The sequence below is a fragment of the Argentina silus genome (assembly GCF_951799395.1).
Source record: "Argentina silus genome assembly, chromosome: 9".
Lineage (NCBI taxonomy): Eukaryota > Metazoa > Chordata > Actinopteri > Argentiniformes > Argentinidae > Argentina > Argentina silus.
The window spans coordinates 21,044,238-21,057,496 of record NC_139663.1 but is presented as its reverse complement, the minus strand read 5'-3'; the positions used below and the strand labels follow the sequence as shown (position 1 = coordinate 21,057,496).

Genomic DNA, 13,259 nt, shown 5'->3' with positions numbered 1-13,259 from the left:
GGGGGAGGGAGAGAGGGAGAGATATAGAGATAGAGAGAGAGAGGCCCAGGAGAGGGAGTAGGGGCCTCAGGCCTGTATACTACACACAACACTCACATGCCTCGTCCTCTACCCCAGTTAGTTCCCTTCAACTCCACTACAATCTATATTCAGCCCTGCACAAAGACTACCCTCTAGTGGCCTAAAGGGGTAGTCTATTATTTAATATAACCTTATAGTCAGATGGCTCCTTACCTTGAATACTAGTAGTCGATGGGCCAGGAGAAACATGGTTCATTAGAGTTCTTTACTAATTTTAGCCATGGCTAACAAAAAACTATGGGAGTGATGAGGGCAGTTAGGCAAAGTTCAATATTGGTGGCCACATCAAGTAGCGACCAACGACCAACCAAGTTCATTTGAGGTGGTTTGGCAATGTTGAACTTTGGTCTCACCGCCCCATCACTCCCATTGTTTTGTGTTAGCGGTGGCTAACCCTAACCCTAAAGTTAGCTGAAGTTAGTAGTGGCTATTTAAACAACTCTCTGAACCACGGATTACAGTTTCTCCTGGTCCATAGACTACTTTCAGGGTAAGGAACCATAAAAAGGTGAACTGTCCCTTTAACAACCTCACAGCTGGGCCCACCCTTGTCCTGAGAAGGGCTCTGGTTCACTCCCCCAGCAGATTTCAAGTGTGGCCGAAATCATTTCAGAGTTAAAGAGTTCTCATATTCATATTTATTTGTGCAAAACAAGAGAAACACATCACAGAAAATGTTTATTCTTCATGTGTATTAGAGTAGCTGTCAAGAACAGTCCATGGAAAAGACGAAACAGAGGAAATGTTAATTAATTTACGTTTAAACGGTTACATTTCGAGAACAACATGCCACATAGAAAAGACAAAACAGCTCAATATCACAAAGTTATGGTGCAGTTACAGAGCAAAGAGGGGGTGAGAGCGCCCCCCTGTGTTGTAGTAGGGAAACAACAGCCAGCCATCAGCCTGTGTGGAGAGAGGATAGTGGAGGAAGCTGAAGTGGTCTCTGGATGCAGGTCTTGTGTGCTTTTTGTGAGGATTGGATGTGGGGGGATCATATGTGTGTGTGTGGGGGGGGGGGGGGGGGGGGGTGTCAGATGTGGGGATTGGAGGACAGGAACTCCAACCACTCAGTCAGGGAGGGGTTCTTCTGGGGGGGCTGAGGACACACACACACACACACACACACACACACACACACACACACACACACACACACACACACACACACACACACACACACACACACACACACACACACACACACACAATGTAATAAACAGTGATATCGTCATTTAGAAGTTGGATGTATATATAATAAGTTATCATAAACAGACCCAAAAAGGTGTAACGGGAGCACTTTCTGAGAGTTGAGAGGAAAAATACAGTTTTACAAAACAACACTTCAACCAAAGCTCCATCAATCCCTTTGTGTCAACAGGTGTCCAGAACAACGAGGTCAGAGGTCAGAGTGTTACCTGCAGGTCCTGGTTGTTGACGGGCTCCCCGTCGCGGCGGACAGAGGCCAGGGAGGCGCGGCCTCTGGAGGGGTACCCCTCCTCCACGTCCAGGCTACACACCACCGACGCTGACTTCAGGAACACCAGCAGCCTCTGGCCCGGACGCCAGTCTATGGCATAGCTACACAGGAGAGAGGACACACACACGCACCAACACACACGCACACGCACACAGGCACGTGCACCACACACACACACACACACACACACACACACACACACACACACACACACACACACACCATTGAAGACCTCCATAGCAAATCTACACAGGTGATGAAATGTCGGAAAACTTCATAAAGGGACGTTGGTATGAGGTGGTTAAAGGGACGTTGGTATGAGGTGGTTAAAGGGACGTTGGTATGAGATTGTTAAAGGGACGTTGGTATGAGGTGGTTAAAGGGACGTTGGTATGAGGTGGTTAAAGGGACGTTGGTATGAGGTGGTTAAAGGGACGTTGGTATGAGGTGGTTAAAGGGATGTTGGTATGAGGTGGTTAAAGGGACGTTGGTATGAGGTGGTTAAAGGGACGTTGGTATGAGATTGTTAAAGGGACGTTGGTATGAGGTGGTTAAAGGGACGTTGGTATGAGGTGGTTAAAGGATTCAGTCTCAGTATAAAAACATAAATGTCATCATGGAACATCAAGGGTCTCGCTATAATCTTCATTGACTGATATCTGTGTGTGTGTGTGTGTGTGTGTGTGTGTGTGTGTGTGTACCTGGAGTGCAGGGACTGTATCTCAGCCAGCATCTCTCCCTGGCTGGTGTAACGATGCATGACCTCCAGCAGGGCAGCGCTGAACTCAGACAGACGCCCCTTCACTGACTCCTCCAACAGCCCTGCAGTACCCTCAAACACCTGCAGGGGGAGAGGGAGGTTAGTGTGCGTGCGTGTGTGTGCGTGTGCGTGTGTGTGTGTGTGTGTCTGTGAGTAGCAGGGTAGTCCAGGGGGCAGAGCTAGGGTAGGGTAGTTCAGGTGTGTTGTCAGGGCTAGGTGTAGGGGGCCGGGCCGGGCCAGGCCAGGGTCAGGTGTGTTTACCTGCAGGTGGAAGTGGTCATCATGGCTCCAGGTGACGGTGAGTCTGAGAGGTTCTAGTTGACCAGAGGAGGAGGAGCCAAAGGAGTGAGGCCTCAGTTCCACACACACCTCAGAGGGGGTTACGTACTGCATCACTGCATGGGTCTGCTCTATACGCCCCTGCAGCCTGGACACACACACACACACACGCACACACACACACGACACATGACACATGACACATGACACAAGACACAAGACACAGAAACCACAGCCCCCCCACACACACACACGCACACGCACACAGACAGAGACAAACACACACACACACACGACACATGACACATGACACAAGACACAGAAACCACAGCCCCCCCCCCCCCCCACACACACACACACACACACACACACGCACACAGACAGACAGACAGACAGACAGACAGACAGACAGACAGAGACACACACACACAGACACCACAGACCCACACACGCACACACAATTATGATTGTTTGGTGAGACCAACATAGGCAGGAGCTATTTGCCTAAAATCCATATCTAGCCCGTATGCTCACACATTGGCCATATTTGGACTCTAAAACCACATGTGATTGGTCCAGCCAGCCGCCTGTCACTCACTCGTCTCGGACGATTCGCCAGTCGTTCATACGAGTCAGGACAACGCCGGTCTCCGTCCTCAGCTGGGTCAGCTGACCCTCACACACACGCAGGGCATTGTGGGCCGTCTGGAGGGACTCCTGCAGCTGTAAGCTCTGGTCCCTCTGAGGGAGACATGAAGAAAGAGAAGTAGATTTTAAATAAAGTTATTTTTTATTCTAATAATGATGTCTTCCAATCAAACAGAGTTAATGTTGAGAGTCATCATGCTGTCTGTTTTTATAGCACAGCTAGAAATGTATGGCACAGCTAGAAATGGCTATTAGTGCAAACATCAAATCAGTGTGTGTGTACTGTATGTGTATGTTTATTTGTGAGTGTGAGTCTGAATCTGAAGCTGAGTGTGTGTGTGTGTGTGTGTGTGTGTGTGTGTGTGTGTGTGTGTGTGTGTGGGTGGGTGTGTACTGTATGTTTATTTGTGAGTGTGAGTCTAAATCTGAGTGTGTGTGTGTGTGTGTGTGTGTGTGTGTGTGTGTGTGTATGTATTTGTGAGTGTGAGTCTGAATCTGAGTGTGTGTGTGTGTGTTCGAGGCACCTTCTTCTCCAGAGCTGTGACCAGGTGTGTGAGCCTGTCTCGTTTGTGTTGGAGTTGCTCCATGTTGTTCCCCAGGGTGGAGATGAGAGTCTCCACCTCCTCCAGACCCTCTCTGTACTCCTCCTTTAGAACCTTCCAACAGCTGGAGGCCTCGTTGCCTGACCACACACACACACGCACACGCACACGCACGCGCACGCACACGCACGCACACACACACACACACACACACACACACACACACACACACACGCTATGTTACAGAGCCAGGTTAAAAACCTGCAATAATGGTCATCTATTTCAAATTGGTCATCCATGGGAACATATTCTGGTCTCTGAATATGTGTGTGTGTCTCTGAATGTGTGTGTGTGTGTGTATCTTACCAGGGTTTGGGGGGCAGGGTTCATTGAGCAGTTGGTCAGGTGACTCCAGTCCCTCCAGAAACTGCATCATGTCATCCAGTATACACAACTGGCCGTACAGAACCTTCTGTTTGTAACGACACTCCTGCAAGGAACACAAAGAGATTGGTGTGTGTGTGTGTGTGTGTGTGTGTGTGTGTGTGAGAGAGAGAAGACAGAGCAAGGGAGAGAGAAGATAGAGAGAAAGAAGTAGGTAAGAGAGCAAGAGGAAGAGAAGGAGTGAAAGAGAAAAAAATGTGTGAGAGAGATAGAGGGAGAGAGGGAGAGAGAGAGAGGGAGAGAGAGGAAGAGAGAGAGAGAGAGAGAGAATAAACCCTTTCCAGTTGAATGAGTGTCAGGTAGCAGAGTCGTCACGCTGCTGAAGGGGGCTCTAATTGAGAATATGACGGGTGTCATCTTTCATAGCCAGATATTGAAGAGGCAGACGGGGGAGAGTGTGTGTGTGTGTGTGTGTGTGTGTGTGAGAGAGAGAGAGAGAGAGAGAGAGAGAGAGAGAGAGTGTGTGTGAATGTGCGAGAGAGAGAGAGAGTGAGAGTGTGTGAGGGAGAAAGAGTGTGAGTTTATATGAGAGATAACTAGATATAGTACTCACCGTCAGGAAGGACACCATCAGCTCGACCTCCCCGCCATCCTGTTGCTCTGTCCCGGTCCCGTCGTACAGGTCCAAGTGGACTGGGTCGCATCTCTCCAGCAACCTGCAATCGAGACACGATATATCAACTCCCGAGTCGATTCATCGGGAGATTATAACGTTGGCCATTTCAGACAGTAAACCAGCCCCATCTGTGGCTAGGATTATAGGCCTACTTGTGTTTACATCAATGTTACATGATAATCTCCGATCGCAGAATCTCATATTGAGTCTGATTTAGCGCGACTAATGCACACATCCTAGTCACAGGGCAAATAATTCTGGATGCCAATCTAAACAAACCCCCTTCGATATTTACATTTTTACACGAATTTGACAGCTGTTGATATATTCGCTAGCAAGCAAGCCATTTACGCCTCACATTACGAACCCTTTCTCCTTTGATGGAGCAATAATTTACACGTAACCCATATCTCGGTAAGAAATTTGTCGGAATTGAAGACATTACAGAAATATATATATATATATGAAATACAATCTTTAAGAGTATCTGATCTTTGAACACAGTAGAGGGGACTTACGCCTGCACCCTCTGTGTAGCCATTTTTGTTTTCAAATGTGAGCGCTTTGGAGGAACGGCGCGGCGTGCATTCTGATTGGTCAGAGTCAAGGGGAAGGAGGGTCCGCTCGAACACGCAGAACTGTGGAAAACTGACCCGAGATCAGCGTCAGAGAGGAGGCAGAGAGGGGCCCCAAGTTGTTTTGGTGCTACTGTTCAGTTATAGTCGGAGGTGAAAATGTGTGTGTGTTGCTAATAACTCTATATTGTCCAATAAAGGTAGCAGGCAGGGGGTTAATTCTATGTGCATGGGGAACTTTTGAATGAGGTTCTATTCGGTTACATGAAACAACCCAATTTCTCTTTATGTAGGCTATGCGGCTGGGTGCATCATTGCGCTAAAGTTGATACCTCTCTTTGTTGCGTTCATCTGCACTTATCTGACAAGGGAAACAGATCAATTCAACATGGCGGAATCGACCCTCGCCCGTCCATCTCTTTCACATCAGCTCAAACACAACTTTCCATACACGGTGTGACAGTTTGGAGGGAGAGCACTCCACCCAGGCTATTCCGATGAGACATATCAATCTAGAGTTTTTGATGAACACATAAATGAATGAAAATGTCGCTCGTGGTGGGAGTGGAGTGAGCACGAGAGGAAACGTTAGACACTGATAGGGAATAGAATAGATGGAAAATTGTGTTTGGCGTCAATTTACAAAAATTAATTTAAGTTGAGAATGCCCAGCAGGATTCTTACGGTATAAGAAGCAACATTTTATTGTTATCGTGATTGTGTTATCAATAATTATGCCTTTCATCACTGAAAATGTAATTAATTAGTTTATTGATTTGTTCTACAACAATCCATTATTGATCGTTTTGCTTACTTGCAACAGGCTGTTTCATATTGTTTAATGAATGAAGACATATTGTTCAGACCAAAACCCCAACAAGAGGGATTGAATTGTTGTTTAATAATGACTTGTTGATTATTACTCTTATCATTGATGCCTACTTGATCAGAATCCGCCGGGGAAAATAAGTCTGATCACGTTTCGATCGGAATCTCGTCAATGAAACATGTGGTCCTTGTTGATACTGTATCAATGTGCAAATCTATCAGGTGTGATTAACCTCAATGGCTGAACTTCGATGGCTTAAAATTGTTTACTTGTTTGTTTGTTTCCTTATTTATGTTGGCTCGGTTGTCTATGAGTCGGTATATAGATCTGGTTTATTGACCATTGCTGTCATACCATCATGCAACACGGACAGATTATCTGACGGACTAAGATCCATGAGGTCGATCTACATAGTTGTCTTCCACCTTTAACTCTGAATCATATCATTATCACGAGGTGTAGTCGTTCCCTGCAGTTGTCGCGTGTGTATCCATCCAAATATGGTAGTGTGTTGGGAATAGGCAAAGTGAATTTATGGGACGGCATCAAAGTGGGGAGGAAACTGAATCGGATAGTGGGTGGAACGACGTGTTGCCTTCGTCGGAAACACAACAGTGGCTTTAAAGGAGATGGATGAAACAGACTAACCCTTTGTCAGCTCAACAGTTAGCGACATGCAATGCATCCAACACGGAAATAATGTTGCGACATTATTTACAACAGTTAAAGTATATGGCTACGCCTGCAATCCCTCGGATTTATGGATTTATTTGAGTTGATTAAACGAAGACCTTGCGTGATGCAGCTTGGCACAGCGATGCATACCGCTCAAGTTGTTCCATTGACGTATTTCGTTGTTCTGAAGTCCCCTAAAGCTTACTAAAGCTTCCAAGTCATCCGCAAGATTTAGCAAATGATAATGTATCCTAAGTCTATGTAAATTGAATTACAACGCAGACAGGCAGGCTACAATAATCTGCAAGCATTCATTTGTGGTATTTGTACAAATGCATTCGTATAGTCTACATTTGTATTTAGATATTTTATCAGTAGCATCGTTTATTATTGTAAGTCGGCTATTATTATTATAATTATTCGAACGCTGCAATAATACCGAGTTTGAACCTCATATGTTGTGCGATTGTAGCCTGATCAAAAGACACATTTCCTCACCGATCACTACATTTATATAACGACAAATGTTATCATCACATGTAGAAGAGTATATTACAGACCATAACTACCAACAGAACATTCTTAGGACTTAGGGACCCAGTGAACAAAACCAGGAACGACACCGAAGTGTTTTCAATAACATGTTAGCATTTACATATGGAAGGTTGTATATGGTGAAACATCGTTATCAACCATGTGGGATTCACATACAGATTGTTTTTAGTAACTTATTTCGTTGACATACATGGTGAATATTGTTGTGTAATCGTTTGCCCTTTCGATGGCATTTCGTTCGGGCTTTAAGTAAAACTTTTGATGTGGAATTTTGAAGAATAGTTTGTTCGTTCCCAAACTGTTTATATAAACTAAACAATAATGTTATCTATATGATAAGTGAACCATTTTCAAATCAAGTCTCTCAAACAGCTTAATAAATTGATTATGATCAATCGGGAGATAAAAATAATGTAATGAGATTGAAATTCTTGTGTGTGTTGGATATGAATTCGTCTGTTTGCTTTTTTCAAAACAAAATATTCGTATTTAGTTTAGAAAACTTTCTTATATTAATCAGTATCCGAACACACATTTCAATAAGAAAACTAATAGAGCGGAAATCTGATATTTGGGTTTGTACGATTTCGTGCATGCATATCCGATTACCCGGTTAGGTTAAATCATAATAATTAATCATTCAAATGTTCATTTTTCCTTGAATATAACCTGGGATGATGAACACGTTATATGTCTGATCCATAGATCTTATGGTATAGCCTATAACTCACGTGCGTTGTCTCAAAGCGTCCACTTGGTGGAGGCAGTGGCGCGAGCAAGACAACCTTAGCGGTGAAACGTCATCTCCTCACAATCAATCATTCTTCTGAACCCACAACTGTTAAAAAAAAAAAAAAAAAAGAAAACTGTTAAAAACAAGATGTTCATGAATGCGAACCTGAATGTTTTGTGCGGGGCAACGTTAATTGAAAGTGTTGCAGTAACTTCAAACACGCTCAGTGGAAAGTCAATGAAAACTAACACAATGCACGTTTATTTCCCCAAATATTCGTTTGGAAACTATTCCAGTCTTACGTCTCCATTCGGAGGCGTTTGCGCGCGTGGTTTGTTGGCGCTTTTCTCGTTTGGAAATAACAACCTCTCTCCCCCCCCCCCCCCCCAGCCACACACACTCTCTCTCTCCCCACCCCCACCCCCCTCTCTCTCCATTTTGAGCATTGACAAAAACAACGGAGATCACCACATGAGAAATTTCCGACGAAGTCAGTGGTAAGTTTGCATAAAACTTGAATGAAATATTTATCATTCTTCCAACTCTTTAAAATACTAAAACTGTGCGCGGGCGTTTCTTAAAGCCCATTCAAAAGCAAACAGGAGGCTAATTTATAACTTGTTTTTGAGCCTCAAAGATCAAACATCTTACTTCTGATTGCTTAATTGTCTCTTTGTAACACAAATTCAGGAGCCTACTTCTCATAATGTTTGAATGATAAACGTGTTGTGATAATTGTGTAAATGATGATAAAATTGTAACATAGTTTAGAGTCACGAACATAATTGGTTTAATATTGTCTAAATGTGTACATTGTTTATGTTTATTTAGTATCTCAAGTTGTCCTTGTTTTTTTGTAGCCAAATGAATTATATATATATCTTTAGATTTCCTATATTTAAGTAGCTTATCAAATATGGGTGACCAAACTTTTGTGAATTGTGCATAGTTTTATAACAGTTGTTTTATGTTTTGAAATGATTCATGGAATAAATGTTTTTCTTTTAAAATAATTTGGGTTGTTTCGGTTATAAATGTTCTACTACACTGAAGTATACAACTAATGTTTCATCTGAATCTTTAGATTTGTCTGATTTGACTTAGCTTTTGAACAAAATACTCTATGTTCTGTGAACTACAGTATGTTTTGAACATTATGAATAACAAATGCTCCATAGAATAGGCTACAACGTTTTTACTTTAATGCTTGTCCAAACATGAATATTTGATTCAAACATCTATAACATCTATAACTGTTGCAGTCTAGCAGAGAAAACCCCACTCATAAGAAATATTAATTTAAGAACTACAGGCTTTTTCTAATTGGTACTAGCTTCAACTATTACCTCAAATGAACATTAAACTATTCTCTAAGATTTAATCTGAAGTGTTTTATAGATTTTATAATAAAGAGATGAATGTTTCATGCAAAGGTTTAGTAAATGTTAATAATTTCATAATATTCCAAACTGGTTCAGTTTAAATTTTAGGGCTAATTTCCTGGACCCAGATTAAGACTACTCCTGGACTATATTGGATAGATAATTTAAATTGAATGTGATTTCTGGGAGAAGGCTCAGTATATTACAAAATCAGGGAGGCTGGTGGAGGTAGAAATCGGAGGACGGGCTCATTGAAATGCATGAAATGGAATGAAGGACACTGAGTTAACATTTAGACAACATTTTGAAATACAAACAAACTATAGCTGGAGAACAGTACACCACTACACACCCTTTGAGTTAAGAGGGACAACTAGAAGAAAGAAACTTACATAAACAAAACTGAGTTAACTTAGACTCACAAAGGTAAGAGGGACAACTAGAATACAGAAACAATCAAAGCAATGTAGTTGCCTCTCAGGGGAGGCTGGTGGAGGTAGAAATCGGAGGACGGCTCATTGTAATGCGACAGGCTCCAATTTCTACCTCCAACAGCCTCCCCTGTCTCCATACCTACCCTTGGTAAGGTTGGCAATAGATACTGCTGTATCTTCACTCCATCTGAAACTCCATACAACAGTGTATCTCATGATTTCAACACATGTAATGATACAAGCAAGATTGATGCCAGATGCCAGAAAACTTAATCAATCAATAATTCACGACATTTGTCTGTGCAACAGAATCAACAAGCACAACATGGCAGTATACAGTCAGTAGTCAGTAGTCAGTAGTCATTCGCCAGAAGCTATTAGTCAGTAGTCAGTAGTCATTAGTCATTAGTCATTAGTCATTAGTCATTAGCCAGGAGCTATTAGTCAGTAGTCTGTATGGGACTAGTCATTAGCCAGAAGCTATTAGTCAGTAGTCAGTAGTCAGTAGTCATTAGCCAGAAGCAATTAGTCAGTAGTCAGTAGTCAATAGTCATTAGTCAGAAGCCCCTGTAGTTGCAGCATACTTTAGGACCCCATATACTGAGACACGTGTCCCATACAGTCCCCTGAGATCAGTCAATCTAGATTAGGGGGGTGGGAGGGGGTCTTCGATAGGAGAGATTATTTAATGTACTGGATATGCAGAGACAGCAGAATGGGGGCTTATATGCACACACAGCAATATAGGTAACCCACCCACGATTGCCATTCACCTGCGATGCCTAATCATCCAACCATGCTAGCTGTCCAATCTTGATCATAACCAGGACCACAATGGAAATACTGTATGTCAGTAGCCTTTATTGTGTTTTTAATCCTTAATAATTGTCATTGTGTGTGTGTGTGTGTGTGTGTGTGTGTGTGTGTTGTTGCACTCAAATGGCTGAGAAACAACTCTATGTGTATTTTACATTTGTCAAATAAAGTCATTCATTCATTTCATTCGTCCATGCCCTTGAGATGATCGTAACAAATTCCAATTCAAAGAGAGTGGACATGTACAGTGTAGCGTTCTCTAAATGACCTTCTGTGTCTGTGCAGGGGACTGTATCCATGGAGTAGCCGTGGAGGTCTGACACACAGACTAGGTGGTGGCTGCAGGTATGTGTTCAGGTTGTTGAGTGACAGGCGATCCAGGTCCATCCGGGTACAGATGTCTGTGAGCAGGTCAATAGGTATCACAGAAGGTACACCACACGTTGGGTCAGATCCCAGAATGTTCAGGCTGGGTAGACAGTTCCATAGAACTGGAATATAGAATTAGGATTCGATTCTGAATTCTAATTCTATGGTTCCAACGTGCTCACACCCTGTTTCCCGTGTCAGTCAGTAAGCCAGCCAACCAGCCAGGTTCTACTCTAATATCATGCACACCTGTCACTGTGTGAGTACAGTACACATGTTGTCAGTGTGTTTCATCCTAGTACACATGTTGTCAGTGTGTTTCATCCTAGTATACATGTTGTCAGTGTGTTTCATGCTAGGTTGGCCCCCCCCTTTAACAGGAGTGGGCTCTGTTGTCTCCTCCAGAGGGAAAACAACTAGATCATGTGATCTGTGACAACCATACTGCATATACTGAGCTGAGGACTACAGCGAGCTCAAGTGTCCATCATTCTACACATCCATAACACTGTGCTGTGAACAGTCCAGGGGATGCCAGGGGAGGCTGCTGGAGGTAGAAATCGGAGCACGGGCTTATTGTAATACATGGAATAGAATGAGGAATGGTAACACACACGCTGAGCCCGTCTTCCGGTTCCTCCCTCCCCCAGCCTCCCCTGGTCTATACTGTTTGCATTAATGTGCATCTCCCCCTAGGCCTTTCTACTATGGCTCGTGAATTGAACAATACAGCATACCAACCTCTCTTGGCTATTTACATTGACGCACTGAAACCATGTTTACCATCTTTTACTCTCCCAGGTACAACCGACAAATCATGACTCAAAAGGAAACAAAAGTGCGCATATAACGCAGCTCCTAAGTGCCTCAACTGACCTGCCGCCGTAACACAAACGTTAACACAACGTAATTCACTTCTTAGTTTGTCTTCTGGCCAGACAAACAGCAGTGCGAAGGTTTGGGAAGGGTTGGGGGTTATCACCATCGTACAATTCATGACCAACCAGTGTGTCGTATAGGACACAAGGTCCTTAATGGCCGCACAAACAGGGTTGGTGGAATTAGTTTTATTGGTTGTGTCTTGATAACTCAGGTATATACAAGGTACATAGACAAACTGACCAGAGTGTTTAGGCTGAGGTCCAGAAGCACTGCTTTGGCAGCAGTAACAGTTGTAGCTGCAGCCACAGTGTCGAGTACTGTTGATGTTAGGCTTCAGTGTCATCTTCATTTAAAGGTGCAATCTGTAATTCAAACAACAACAAAGCGGGCTCCCTGCAGCTGAGGGATGGGGCTGAAGAAATGTAACCACCCTCAATTTCATAGACAGAGGTATGGATGCGAGGTCCATCCATGAGGTCAAAGTCATAGTCGTAAACATGTTTGGAAGCTATACAGTGTTTGTTTACAATTGCATTGTTTACAAACAATGGAGTAAAACTAGTTCATATGTTGGATTCTGATGGGTAAAGACAGTTGAACTAAGTTCATGAGGCATTAATAAGTTATATTTTTCAAGAATCAATGGCTATGTACAATATATTTAAAAGTCCAAAAATGTATCGACCAATTACAGATTTCCCCCTGAAGGAGATTGCAGTCTAAGTCCCCCGGTGTCCCTGAGCTCTTCTGATCTGAAACCGATCAATCCACTGTGTCAGCTTCTGTTGGCACTGTTACTACTACTGGAATAACTTACAACTCAGTCTTTACCTGCACACGAGGGGAGGCCGGTGGAGGTAGAAATCATTGGAATGCATGGTATGGAATAAGGAACGGCATCAAACGTGAGTTCTCATTCTTGATGCCTTTTCTCATTTCCATTCCATGCATTACAATGAGCCCGTCCTCCGATTTCTACCTCCGCCAGCCTCCCCTGCTACACGCGGTAGAGTTTACCTGGTAATCAAATAAAATACAATAAAATCAAGCTTTATTTATATAGCACATTTCATACACAGATGCAATACAGTGCGCTTTACAGGAGGAATGAATAAAAACAGAGAAAATGAATAAAAACAGAGAAAATGAATAAAAACAG

General features: G+C 43.2%; 1 protein-coding gene across 1 annotated transcript; it reads right to left on the bottom strand.

Moving 5' to 3' along the window:
• Positions 1-701: 701 nt before the first annotated feature.
• Positions 702-5,391, bottom strand: LOC310809891 (uncharacterized protein; the record flags this gene model as incomplete). Its single annotated transcript, XM_083677411.1, has 9 exons — positions 702-1,180; positions 1,500-1,662; positions 2,263-2,402; positions 2,583-2,748; positions 3,199-3,341; positions 3,773-3,930; positions 4,157-4,280; positions 4,788-4,890; positions 5,369-5,391. The coding sequence occupies 9 exons, from the start codon at positions 5,389-5,391 to the stop codon at positions 1,115-1,117; spliced, it is 1,086 nt and encodes a 361-aa protein (XP_083533537.1). The 3' UTR covers positions 702-1,114.
• Positions 5,392-13,259: the final 7,868 nt, after the last annotated feature.